Source organism: Drosophila willistoni (assembly GCF_018902025.1).
Source record: "Drosophila willistoni isolate 14030-0811.24 chromosome XR unlocalized genomic scaffold, UCI_dwil_1.1 Seg143, whole genome shotgun sequence".
Classification (NCBI taxonomy): Eukaryota; Metazoa; Arthropoda; class Insecta; order Diptera; family Drosophilidae; genus Drosophila; species Drosophila willistoni.
The window spans coordinates 6609774-6624152 of NW_025814056.1; the positions used below are offsets into that span (position 1 = coordinate 6609774).

The following is a 14379-nucleotide window of genomic DNA, read 5'->3' on the forward strand; positions in this document are numbered from 1 at the left end:
CACACAGTGGAAAAGGGGGAGTGGCGAGTTGATGCCCCCCCAAAGAAACGGGCACAGGAACAGCAGGTGAAATGTCATATGGGCTTTGACTTTAGCATAAAGTGAAACTGATGTCTGATGGGAACAACGAAGAGTTGCAGCTGCTGAAACTTTGTCAAGCGGATTAACGAGAATGAAAAAGAAGGGGATACGATAGGGTCTGTAGGAGATGGAAACATATGTATGTATGTGCATATATGTTCTGCATAGCAATAAAAATAAAGCAGAGAGCAAGCAGTAGATAAAAGATTATAAAAACATTTATATTTCAAACAAATTAACAAAGAAAAATCTTGGAATGGAAAAAAGAGAAACCACACAAAATAGCGCAGATTTCGGAAAGTATAAAAGAAACAATTCTGTCGCTGACTTGGCTAAATCAAAAACCCTTCAAACAGTTAACAAAGCTATTTCACATGAGTTTTAAACATTGCTTAGACTTAAAATGAAATAATAAACATTGCAGTTTAGTTGGTTATTTTAAGAAAAACACATTCTCTTACAATTTATGTTTCATTTTGCACCTCTGTCTACCATTTTGTTCTGCTTTCATGTTGAATTATTAAACATCCTGACTCAGACTCGGACTAAAAAGATAACAAAAATGTGTCTTAAATATATATAAATTGTGACTACAAACAAATGTTATTAAAATTAAAAATGAGATTTATTTTAGGCAATGTAGAAAGGTGTTTTCATTGTGAAAATTAAACTGATGAATTTGCATTGAAGATTTTTTACTTTCCCTATTATAAAAGAAAAACAATAACAAAGTTCATTTGGGTTATTGGTAAGGGTTGGTTGTTATTTAATCAGTATTGGTATGTTTACCGTTAAAGTTTAGACATTCATTGTAATGTTTAGCAGTGGAAGGCAAATATAATAAATGTTTATAACAATTACATTTCTTTTTACTATTTCTATATTGACATAATGATTGTTGGGCCTAGATAAATAAGTACATACCTCGTCCTCGTCTCTCGCACCAGCCCTATTTGGGACTCTCCCTCTCTGTCGCTCTGTCGGTCTGTCTAGCAAGTAGTTCAAAGTCAATTTGCCGCCTGGCTTGTTTAAACAATTTACAAGCTCAAGTTGCTTACACCCCCGTTAGTTGACTCCCCTCTGGTGCCTGCTGTTGCTGTTGATATGCTCTATCAAGTCTCATTAGCGCTATTTATAAACATGTTACAATTCATCGACATTCAGCCAAGTCATTCCCCATCCCCATCACCATTTCCATTCCCGATCCCCATCCAGCTGATGTGTCCCCACAAATCCATCATTCATTCGGTGTGCCATATTTCCGCTCATAAATTATCGATTAGCCTCTGGTTGCCTCTTCTCTTTTTTTATTTTTATTGGGTTGATTTCTTCACTAAACTTATATAAGTTTTCTGATACTCTTTGAGTTATTTAATAATTCTACTACATATATTTGTATTCTGCGGAATTTTTATATATCCTTAGTTTCATTAGTTTTTATAAAAAAGAAATTTTGTTTGAGATCAACTTAAGTTGCTTAAACCTCTTGTTCTTATAATATATAAATTGAAAGATTTTATTTGTAAAGGGTATACAACTTTCGTCATCCAAGTGTACTTTGGATAAGGCGAGCGCGGGGTCCTGTGTTTATTTTTCTGTTTTTCTTCCGTTTGGGAGACATGTTAATTTAGTTTTCACTTGAACTTGTCGCGGATTTCCCGAGCTGTTGGCGCTCATATTTCGTATGCTTGATTAAGCTTGTAAAATACCTTCAATTAATTTTAACTCGTTTTTATATTTCAATTTAGTTACAGTTGAGTTAATATCTAGATTGCGGTTTAATTTCACTTTCTTTCTCTCTTTTTCTCTGTTTCTAGGTGACATTCTGTCTGGCGTTTGCTTTGTGGGACAATTGGATACTCATTCGTTGGGTGCATTTCTGATACTGCCCCTCTGCATATATCTTTCGATCGGCGCACTATTTCTGCTGGCTGGTTTCATATCACTTTTCCGCATTCGCACCGTAATGAAGACGGATGGCAAACGCACGGACAAACTGGAACGTCTCATGCTACGGATTGGCTTCTTCTCCGGCCTGTTTATATTGCCCGCGGTGGGCTTATTGGGTTGCCTCTTCTATGAGTATTATAATTTCGATGAATGGATGATTCAATGGCATCGGGATATATGCAAACCATTTTCCATACCATGCCCCGCTGCCAGGGCACCTGGATCGACCGAAGCACGGCCAATATTTCAGATATTCATGGTGAAATATCTATGCTCCATGCTTGTGGGTGTCACCTCCAGTGTTTGGCTATATTCAAGCAAAACCATGGTCAGTTGGCGTAATTTTGTGGAGCGTTTACAGGGCAAGGAGCCAAGGACAAGGGCCCAAGCGTATGTCTAGTATGAGACATGGACAAAGGGGGTGGGTAAAGATGCTGCAAATGGCGATAACGATATCGATGGCGATCTGGAGGCTGCTCATGCTCGTGGTGATGGTGCAGGGAAGCAAACAGTGGCCATGCCTCCAGATGATGATGCGGCCAATGAGAGTTACTTAGTGTTTAGCACGTAGAGTCTTCAGTCTACCCCTTTCCCCTCTTAATACCCAACTAAGCAAATACAGTCGTAGTTGTAGGTCTCTCATTAATGTGTAAAGGAAATTAGAAAATGGTTCTGCAAATTAAAAATCAGTTTTCAATACGATTTAACTGAAAATTCATCCCTTGCGGAATCAGTTTCGAGCAGTCCTTCAAACAAAACACGAAAAAAAAACAAAAACATTATAATATAACAAAGCTTTGTATAAAGTTCATCTGTCTCTCGAATCAAAAATTGACTCTAAGCTACTTATTGTTTAAAAAACTTTATGTTACACACACAAACAAAAAAAAAAACACACACACATACATACTTAAAAATTTAGAGCCCTCATTGGGCTTTGTTGTTGAACCAAAACTATTGATATAAGTTTACAATTATTTTATTAATCTATAAGTCTCAAGTATTTTTAGTATGCTAAAAAAACAAAATCGAAAAACATGAAGAAAAAACAAAACGATAAGGCAAAACACGCTTTCATTTTCATTTTTTTAAGTCGTGAAATTGAATTGAAGTTTTCAATATGCATTTAAGTAGATTTTGATAGATTTTCATTTTGTGAAAGCTTTAAATGTGCCCCCCAAAACATAAATATACATACATATATACATATATGAGCTAAATGTGTAGAAAGAAATCCTGCGAGAGTTAGTACTAAAACCAAAACAGTTGGAGCATCGGGCCCATAGAGTATAAGTGAAATTGTAGAAAGAATGAAATATATATCCATAGCATATAATACAATCCAAAATTTCTCAATATATATCATATAAACATATACATATACATACAGACACATTTATGTTCATTACTCCCAACTCCAACTTATGGTCTCCTGATTCTCACAACAAAAAAAAAAAGCAACTAAATAAACCCAATTAAATAGTTTATACGAGATGTGGTAATGAAATAACAAGATTTGTGACCTACGACCTTTCATGTCCAACTGCCTCAATGTTTTCTATTTCTGTTTCATAATTTATTTACACAATTTTAATATGTCCCCATTTTTGTCAATAAATTGTAAGTTACTTTTAGCCTTTATCCCCCTAACAAGTATACGTGACATTTCGCAACATATCGTTGCTCTATGGAGAAGGTTTATTAGAAGGTTTCGCCCATAATTAAAGCATTTGTCTTGTTGTAAGTTAGACACATCTCGTATACGTAATATATAAGTAAATATATTAAAATTAAACTTGCTTAATGAATGTCAAGGCGATAAATGTATTATGTAGCAATAAACGAAAGTAAAATGACTAAAAACGAACAAAAAAAAGAAAGAAAGCAAAAAAAACACAAAGTCCTCCATGTGCTAAAGTTAAAATGCATAAACAACTATTATTAGTTTTATTATTATTATTATTGCAACTGTACATTTGTTAAATGATCATTTCTATTGAATAATTTTTTTTTTTTTTTTAATGACGTTATAGTCATAATTTTGCAATTAATTTTTGTTTTAATTTAATTTTTTTTTTTTGTTGCTAAACTACTGCCATTTAAAAAGTACATACATACATATATGTACTTATAGACAGGAAAAAGGCCAATACACTGACTAACTAACTAAACGAAGCGATTAATTAATTCTCTGTTAATTAGAACAACAAACAAACAGCAACATTTTGTGTATAGAATTTAAGTGCAAATATTTACCTATTGAATAAAACAAAAAAAATGTATGAACAAATTATGAGATACTCGGTGTAAAATAGCGAAAAAAAAAAAACAAAAAACAACTTAAAACCTATAAGTGTATACAACCAATCAAAAATGCAAAAATGAAAAAAAAAACAAACAAAAAAAATGAAATTAATAAAAACACAAAGAACTTTTTTTTTTATTGTTAAAGACTGAAATTTGTAGTTGCGTTTTAAATTGGTTTTTGGGACGGTTTCCAAGAGTTTCGAAAAACTCATCAATCCAAAATAGGAATTGTCTACTTTAAGGAGCATATAGCCCACTGTGTCGCCTAAGAGACATTATAAAATAGATTACTCTGAGGAGCGAAGAATTTTTCATCCTTGCATAAACAAAACAAAAGTTAGCAATTTTCAATGTTTAAATGGTAATTTGAATTTTTATAGCCTACCTTCATTAAAAACTACACTTTAAAATCACTCTGTGGAGTTCAGCTCCCCTCCTTTCCGCAGATCTCATTCTGTAGCATTCTCCTCCCGTTCTCACTCTATCCAACTAATGATATTTTGCACACAATAAGCACTTGTCCAGTTTGTTTTTCACACCCCTATCCAAAAAAGTCGAAAAATAAAATAGGAAAAAATAATAAAAAAAAAAAAGACTGAAAAACTTTTCCCATTAGTAGAGCAACATAGAACACAGGACTTATAGCCGCACATTCACACACATATATACACACACACACACACACACACAGTCAGTTGGTGGGGGGAAAAAAAAACTATATGACCACAAAAACAGCTTCAAATTCAATCATAACTTGCCAACAGCCGTAAGCCCTTCTGCTGATGTTCCTCCGCCCTTTTACAAATCTCCTCCTTCTGCTCACTACACTTGAGCCAGATGGCCGTAAGCGTTGAAATTTACGAGGGGAAAGCAGCAGCGAAAAACCCACGCCCATATAATTTTGATTACACTTGTTTTCTAAATACTCTGCAGGAAAAACCACAGAAAAACACACACACACACATAAGTGTGCGTATATATGTGTATGTGTGTGTTGGTGTAGGATGTGTATGTATGGAAAAAAGGCCGAAATAAAATCCAGGACGACACTGTACTTAGGAAAGGAGAGGTGAGCTAAATGCTAAGCTTCTTGGCAACAAATTGCAGTTAAAAACGAGAGGGAGTACCCCAAAAATCTCGTTCTCCTACTGCCTAGCACCCTGCACCTACCACCTACCCAGCACACAGGGGGACATGTATTAAAGGATATGAAGGATATGGCAAATGTTTTACAAAACACGTGTGCGATTTAACAACTACAAAAAAGAAAAAGAAGAAAGCAAAGCGAAAAAATACATACATTGGCATGGACATGACCAAGATCCTAGCTTTAACGAGAAGGGATTGAAAGTGTTTTCAAGATCACAAATAAAATCAATTATAATTCTATATTATAGTTTGCATTCGCATGCCATTTGATAGGATTCTCGTAAGATAAGGATATTTCCAACTGGACTACACCCATGGTGTATTTGGGTCGAAAAAAGGAGACTGAAAAAACTTTGCCAACAGAATCCAATGTGGCGGTGAGTTTTGTTGCGTTTTTATGTGACCGCCATAAAAAAGTTATTAATGTATGGGAAAGAGCGCGGAAGTACACACATACATACATACATACATGTACGTGTGTATGGAGGATGGGAGTGAAAAAAGCTATGGCAACGGGGGTCTTTGGGGGGGCCAGGAGTCAGCCACTGCACAAGGCACACGACAACACACGGCACAAAATGGCGCGGGCGTGTGTAAGCGTTAATGTGGCAAAAATGTTTTCAAAATGAACTTTTCCATTTTGCTTCGACAAATTCCTCTATACACTAACTTCAATAATAAGAGTGTAAACACTTAACTAAAACGGGCCGACATAAAATTGTTACTGATTCAGTATTTAGCTCGACTTTTAGACCCAAATCAAATTTGATTTGCCATCCGTCTTGAAATGTCGCTACAATTTTTAGCCAATTGCCCAACTCTCAGTAAATCTTTATTAATTTCTGTTTATTTTATGATTTCTTTGGTTAAATTTATATAGTCTACTTTTGGGAGTAAATTTGCTGACTATCCCTTCTTTATACTCCCAATCTCTGTCTCTCTCTCTCTCTCTATAGGGTATACATAATTCAGTACAGCCGTTGGACTTGTCGCAGATTTTATTTCGCTTTTATTATTTCTATTGCACTTTTTTTCTCTTGCTTGCTTCTTTTTTTCTGTGGCGGCGTGAAAATCATAAAGCAAAACATATGAGTGGTTCTGTGTTGTGGAAGTTACTAAAAAATAAAACCTCAACTACAACAAATAAACTCGCATCCTAAATGCGATAGTTTTGTGCGGTTGCACGTTTTCATCTGAAGGATAGAGATAAAGAGAAATGTGTGTGTGTGTGTGTGGAAAGGAAGGAAAAAGTTAACAAAAACCAAGTAAGCCACAACGCTTCTGACATCTAACTGAATTATTTTGAAATCGACTTATGTACTATGTATGTTTAGTTTTCCCTAGGTCTAGAATCTAGACTCTTTTGCACCACGATTTGCAAATGATGCGGTAATTCTCTTATCGATTACATTTCAACGGGAGAAAATATCTTGAAAGTTTTTCGCCAACAATATCAATCGATGATGCCTCAAATGTTGCTGTCAAAAAGAAATGGCCAAGACAAACCAAGACTAAGAACTTTCAATATCTTTAGTTCATTATTGCTATGTCCCTTTGCTTGTCGCAGTAAGTGAGGAAAGGAAAAAAAAGAAGAACTAGAGCAAGTTTCATTTAATTAATTGCAAAAAGTAGAGTTTGGCATCCATCGGCATGGATGACATTTTAGCTGGACAAACGAAGAATGGGCTAGCATAAATCGAACAACGTTCTAATTGCGATTTTCAATTAGGCAACAATCTGAGAACACAAGCTAAAGTTCGACTTTACGATGTCCCTGTAACTGATAAGGCAAGGGGAATAAAATAAAACTAAAGTCAAATGTCAAATTGATTTTCATAACATACATAAGATCGGGTCAGGGATAATATGTATTTAATTCATTACTAACACTTGAAAAATACTTTGTTTCTTGCCCTTTAAAGAGCTTAGAGGGTATAAGAACTTCTATTTTTTTTTGGGTGTAAGAAAAATCTATAAAAAAAAATAACGAGAGAATTTTCTTGCTATTCAACATTCTCTCTCTCGTTTTCCATTGGTTTGGTTCAATTCATTTTCCGATTGCTAAAAAACAGAAAAACACCCAAAATGCAATTTGCCACAACAAGAGTTGTTTTTCTTTTTCCCAATTTGGGGAATTAACAATTTTGCTCTGCTTTCGCGTCTCTGTAATCTTTTTTTGCTCTTTGCTAAAAAAAAAAAATAAAAATTATGACAATTAAGTAAAGCACGCGCCATGGTCAAAAACCACAGGCATAAATCTGCTTAAGCCTCATCAACATTGGACTCCCTGCTGTCCAATGTTCAACCGAACCGCCGCCCGTCGCCTCCCCCATACCCCTCCACCACCCTTCCCCGGGTCCTGTATAAAAACAAAAGCTCCCTGCTGTTTCAGTTTCAGCTTTTGTGACTTTAGCAATTGTTTTAATTACTCAATACCTTAGATTTTATTAGGCCCACCTGCTGCATTGTCAGTTTTTTTTTCAATAAAACTGGCCAACGATTCTCTTTTTCTCTTTCCGTCTACCCTATTCTCACTCCATACTAATGGGAATCAAAAGTTATGACTAGTTCTTTAGTCAGTTGTAAATTGTGTTGCGTGTGACGGCTCTAACGCTTTATGGACTAACGGAAAACATAAATGATTATAAATTATGAAATGCCATTAACTTGTTTTTGCAAAACAAAAAAAAAACCCACACAAATACACAAAAACAAGTAGCTAAATTATTATTTCATTCATATATGGCTCGAATTTGTGATTGTTTACACATTATTTCATTCATTGCCAACAGTTTTTATTTCATAAATTTATTTATAGGCAAAATATAAACTCAAGTAATTATCGGATTGAAAAAGGTTAAAAGAGAAAAACCGAAATATTGTTTGATTCCGTTTTAAAACTCGCAAGACATATAATCGAATTCGTGTCTACTTTCATAACATGCTCTAAAGAGTAGAATTCTATAAGGAGTTTTTACTCCTTTTATCAACGATTATAGTTTCAAAAGAGTACTTATATATAAAATAGTGTATATCGGAACTGGCAAAAGTTCATAGCGATGTCTTTGTGTGGGCATGTGTGTGTTTATCATATTTAAATCCAATTTTCATCTTCAATGGGCGAAATCAATTCAATTTTATTTGCAAACCCATTGAAATCTTTGCTAACTCTCTTTGCCTCATCATCACATTTTGTTATCTGTCTATATATCTATCTCTCTATTTTATAAATAACTCGCTCAACCGATTTCCATTCGATTATTTGCCATGCCATTAAAATCGATTTTGGATTTACGAACAAAACTTTTCGCCAACTGTCATTAGGCTTTGTTAGTGCTGCTGCTCATTCTGGCTAGAGGTATGTAGGGGATGGTCGGTTGGTTGGTTGGTTGGCGGGTGATAAAAACTTTATCAATTTGTGGGCGTGGCAAGGGTAATAATTTATGCCCAGGGCTAATGGAAGTAAACCTAAAAACATGACTCATCATCATTCGTTTAGAAGGGGCAAGATTTATTTTCGGTTCGATTGTTTGTCTTCATTTTGCAGAGCTGAAACTTTGATTGACATTCATGCCCCATCATTTATTCATTTAACGCCTAAAAGTTTACCCTGTCAGCAGCAGCAGCAGCAGCAAAAGCAGCATGAAGTTCTGCAGAAGGGCTTTGAGATTGGGAGGGATTTAATTGGGTTTTATCCGCAGCCACACAAAAACGCATCAACAAGAAAACAAGAGAAAAATAAAACAAAAAAACAAAAATTAGCAATTGTCAGAAAACTAAGGCCAAATATTGCCTATCCACTTGAAGGTTTCCCTCTGAGCGCAATTTGCCATTGCCACGCTGTTGCTGTTGCTGTTGTTGCCTTTTGCCACGATTTGTATTCTCAATGGTCTGGGCAATTAACTTTCTTTTGTTTGTGGGCCCCTTTTTTTTGGTTTTTGGCTGGTCTGGTAATGAAATTTCATAGAGAGCAGCTGTTGAGATTTCTGTTTTGCGGAGGCAAGATAAAGTCAAATATTGCCAAATTTGAAGAAGAAGTTGTTGTTGTTGGATCACAATTGATGAAACTGTGGTTCATTTCGTTTAATTTGCGACTTCACGGATGATGATGATGATGATGACGATGATCTCATAGAGCCAGTCAGAGGTTAGACCAATTCAATAGATGTTCATTAATGATCTAAGAAGAATTCTCTTCTTCTAGTCAAATCATAAACCTTTTTTTTTCTTTTCTGCTCCATCATAAGTGTATAGAGTTATATGGGGTGGGCAAAGAGTAAGCCAGGGTGATGAGGGGGAGGCCACTGAAAAAGGTCGTGAGCATAAATTTTCAAATTGTTTCGGCATTGATGAAGTACTACATACATTCATTTCCACATCCATATCCAAGGCCCAAGCAATGGGTCCCTCATATGCCAGAGGGCAAAACTGATGGCTGAGCAGGGACCAGGAAACCAATTGTGCTGTTTTCCCCCCCCTCCCTGTCTCTTTCTTTCTCTTTATGTTTTTCTCGCTTCCACTCCCTTTTCCCTATCCTAGCAATGTATTTTTCTCCCTTTCTCTCTCTCTATGTCTCTCAGTGTTTCACTGTCTCTTTCTTTGATGCTGTGCGGGTGATAAGTAACATGAATCACGTTTTATTTTGCCTTTGGACTTTAACGATGCAGTCGGTCGAGGCGAGGATTGGAGACTGACTTCTTCAGTCGTCGTCTTCTTCTTCTTTGGTTTTTTTTTTTTTTTTTTTGTCTAAAAAGGTCAGCCCATTTGTGCAATTTTTATTTACCTTTTTGTCTGAAGCGTTCTTTTGTATTTTGTGGGGCCAACAGGGACGAGACTACAACTTCGTTCGACTTGGTCGGAACGTGAGAATTTAATATTTCTTTTCATTAGCCATGGTCGAGAGCAGCAATAGCTTAGTGTTGAGGCTGCAATTTGTTTGGCTAACTGTCTGAGAACTTGTTGGCGGGGGTAAAAGAAATAACAGTATGACGACACTTACAAATTCCATGGTTCCATTTTGGCAAAAAGCTCTATAAATTATGTCAAAAGGCCAACTCAATATGGCCAAAACGACGACAAAAAAAAAGAACTATGCATGCATGTATACATACACATATGTATGAGATATATTTATTTGTATCCTAAAGGTAAAGTAGAAGTTGTTCAGATAAGAAGGGGGAAAATTAAAAAGTTGTGTATGTAAGTGTAAACTAGTTCATTCTTGGCATCATATTAATTAAGTCTCTGAGCAATATTTATATTTATTCTACTATATTTTAAAATTACTACTTTCTTACACTAATAAAAAAAAATGTCTAAAATCTTATTGAACTGAAAATAACGAAATCTGTAACAAAAACATAAAGCTTTAATTTATTTTAATAACCAAAGTGAATTACATAAAACGTTGACTTGTTTCTTTGTTGGTATTCATTTGATTTGTTAAACCCCCCTCCCCAGGGCTTAAAAAACTATTAGCTTAGCTATTGATAAATTATTGTTATTTTACAGATAAAACAATTAACTTCAATCCACATTATACTTGACAGCATATCAACTATGAAAAGGAAATCTTAAGAGCCCACTGAAGCTTCCCACCACACAGCTTTTGGTTAGTGATATTCTCTCATCTCATGGTATGTGGTTTGAGATATTGCTTTGGGCAAAACAAGAACTAATTCAATTAATATGCCAAAAACTAACTTCATGGTTAGTTTTCAATTTGTAATCCTTAAAACTGCTGCTGCTCCGACTACTCCACCTACTTCTACTCCTCTTATTAAGTTTACCATCTACTTCTTGTCTCTTTTGTTGGTAGATTTTCTCGTTCTATTTTAAAGTTCAATGACTTTGGGCTAATTAAAGCGTAGCCAGATGTATACTTTAGCATAGAGAATTTGCACGCACTCTTCAAGTTTTAAATCAAAACTTAACTTTAAATGCGCGATTTCGTAGCTCCCCCGCCCTCATATTTTCTACCTTTCAGGTAAGGCAGCCAACTGATAATCACTCAATTTGCTTCGAGGCACAAAAACTATGAAGTTCACTTCAGCTTGCATCTCTCTAGCAGCAACTTGTAACAACTTCCCAGCCAAGAAGAACTAATACCAAAGAGAAGCCAATGCCTTCCAGCCATTTAGTAGAGAGATGGAGACGGAGACAGAGAGAGAACGAGAGCAGATGAGGGCGAGGGCAAGTGAAGTAGACGAAAATTGGCATTACCAGGTTAGAGACTAGGAGATGAGAGGAGCAAGGGTAGTGAAATGCCATGCAAAATAAATGTTGTAAGCGTAAACATTGCTTAGCGCTTTGGAACAATGCAGGGCAACACGTTCGCCTCTCAATCCCATCCCCACACTACTCCCCTCCGTCACATCACACAGTTTCTCTCCTCCTGGACACAAGAAGAAAAAATAAATGCATAATGCAAGGAAAAAAAACCTTGAAACTTGGCAAATAAACGTACAAAAAATAGAAAAAAAAGAACGTCGAAAACAACACAAGAGAAAAATTAGTTGCGCCAAAAGCAGTTGCAAAAGAGACATGGTGAATGCTCTGGTTAGAAAAAAAAAACCCAAACCAAGACAGGATGATCATCACGAAGTTGAAGATGATGATGATGCTATGCTATGCTAAATGTCTTCTGGGCACGATTATCATGTTGAAAGTGGGGTATGTAAGGGAAAAGAACACTTATAACCCATGCATGAGTACTACATTAGCGGCCATCAACTCCAAGCTACAAGAAATCTAGAATAAGAGTTAATCATTTTAAAGACTAAAGAGTGGAAACTGAAAACTGAAAACTTTATTTGCTAAAATTTTTGCATAATTCCCCCTGCGATTCAAATCCGTTGAGTGTCAAGCCGCAAGATGGTGGCCACGAATTGTGGCCAAAATTTCGAGAAGGATGACAAAAAGTCACTAGATGTAAAAGGAGGCGGAGGCGGAGGCAGAAGCAAAGGCAGCAGCTTATGGCTCATGGCTCATCGCTTGCTTAAGCTGCCTGCTGATGTTTCATGGTGTCGGTCTGTGCAACACTGTTGCAACATTGTTAGCGTATGTGTGTGTGTGTATTTGTGTCTCCCTCAAAGATTTCCAGCTGGCGACAAGTTATCAAGACGCGAACGTGACTAGCAAATAGTTGAAGCTTAACTTTTTAGTTGAAACTTTTCGAAGAACTGACACAGGGAGCTTGAAATTGAAGAATTGCCTGGCTACTCTACTCTCTCTCTCTCTCTCTCTCCATCTCTCTCCCTAGTATTCCCTTACATATAAACTTTTATGGTGAATGATCGAAAAAGTCAGTCAGCCAGTCACAGTTCAGTTCAGTCGTGGGTTGATGTCACAAAAGACGGCATTAGGATATTGCGGTTTTAGCGGGAAAGTGTTCCCGGTGTTTGGTTTTGGTCTACCATACTCGGATTTGTATGTGTTTCCCTCACTGCGTACACTGTAATATTCTCAGTCACGTATTCGAGAGCATAGCCTAGTTTCTTCATGCCATTTTTCTAGCTAGCTAGCCACACAATTAGCACAACATCATCTATCAGACCTGCTCTGGAAGGCAAAATACAAAATTATTTTGCATAAAATTTTGTGTTCAGAAAATATTCTTGTCACATTGCTAGGCATAGTTTGGTTTTTGCTTTTTTCGTTTTTTTTTTTTTTTTTGTCTTCCCTTCTCCATGTTGCTTAGGGCACGTGCCTAGAAAAAGTTGCTAGGACAACGAAAAGAAACTTTTTCTCTTTTGCCTCATTAGCATGCAGCACCAAAGGGCATTAAATCACATTTTGTATTTGCTGCAGTTGCAAGCTGCAACATGCAACTTGCGATTGGCAACAACAACAACAAGGGAGAAGGAAAAAAAAGAGGTATAGAAACGTAAGGAAAAGAGCAAACATACATACCAAAACAAAACAAAATGGGACGACAAAAAATAATAGTAATAATAAAACAGACTATGAATTCTGATGAATTCGTTAAACTTTTCATATGACACATTCAGGTCAGAAGACTTAAGTGTTCAAATCAACACCGACTACCAGATGGCCTCTATGACAAAAGTTTCAATAACATCATATGGACCTTATAAAGGAAATTATGGCAAGAATCAAGCTTTATAAGAAGGATACCAAGGAATTCACATCATTTTGTAATCTTGTGTTTCGTAATTCACCCAAAAAGATTTTAAGTGCGCTGCCAATAGTTTTTTTCATTCTTCTACCACCTTGTCTTAAAATGTTATCGACACTAAGATAAGTAATCCATTTCATCTATCTATCTATAATTATAAAAATATTAAAAAACCAGAGGGCTTACTTCGACCGCGCCGAAGTTAGTATACCCTTGCAGGTTATTTTTGTTACTCTATCATTACCTTTTATATAAAAATTCTTATGTTCGCGAAAGAACGACCTTAAATCTGAGGCTGCAGCAATGTGTTGCATTTAACATGCTATTTTATCATGAGTTTATTAGAAATCTACATATATGATATAGTTATCCGATTTTGATCAAATTCGTCACACTCATTAAGAGATATGACAAATATTAATTTTTATGACAATTGCGTAAGAAGTAACGAAATTATTGACAAAAGTCACTGTTTCGACTGATCGTTCTTTTAGGAGCTATATTATATAGTAACCCGATCTTGATGAAATTTGGCACAGTCGTTTATCGGTACAATAAGCTCACCAATATTATTGTCATTTATGGCAATATCTCAGCATATAACGAAGTTATTAAGAAAAATCACTGTTCGTGACTTTTTCGTTTGTATAGGAGCTATATGATATAATTATCCTATCCGGCTGAATCCAAGATATACAAACCCTGCAGTATATAAAAGCCCACCTGCAAAATCAGCTTTGTAGCTTTAACGGTCT

The 14379-nt window shown here is 35.9% G+C and overlaps 1 protein-coding gene across 1 annotated transcript in view; it reads left to right on the forward strand.

The window, feature by feature from the left end:
- LOC6645254 (frizzled) overlaps positions 1–3059 on the forward strand; it is a 116553-nt gene extending 113494 nt beyond the window's left edge. Inside the window, exon 5 of the mRNA XM_023177396.2 lies at positions 1899–3059. Coding sequence (XP_023033164.1) covers positions 1899–2431 — 533 coding nt within the window. The 3' untranslated portion in view covers positions 2432–3059. The remainder of the gene's footprint in view (positions 1–1898) is intronic.
- The last annotated feature ends 11320 nt before the right edge of the window (positions 3060–14379 follow it).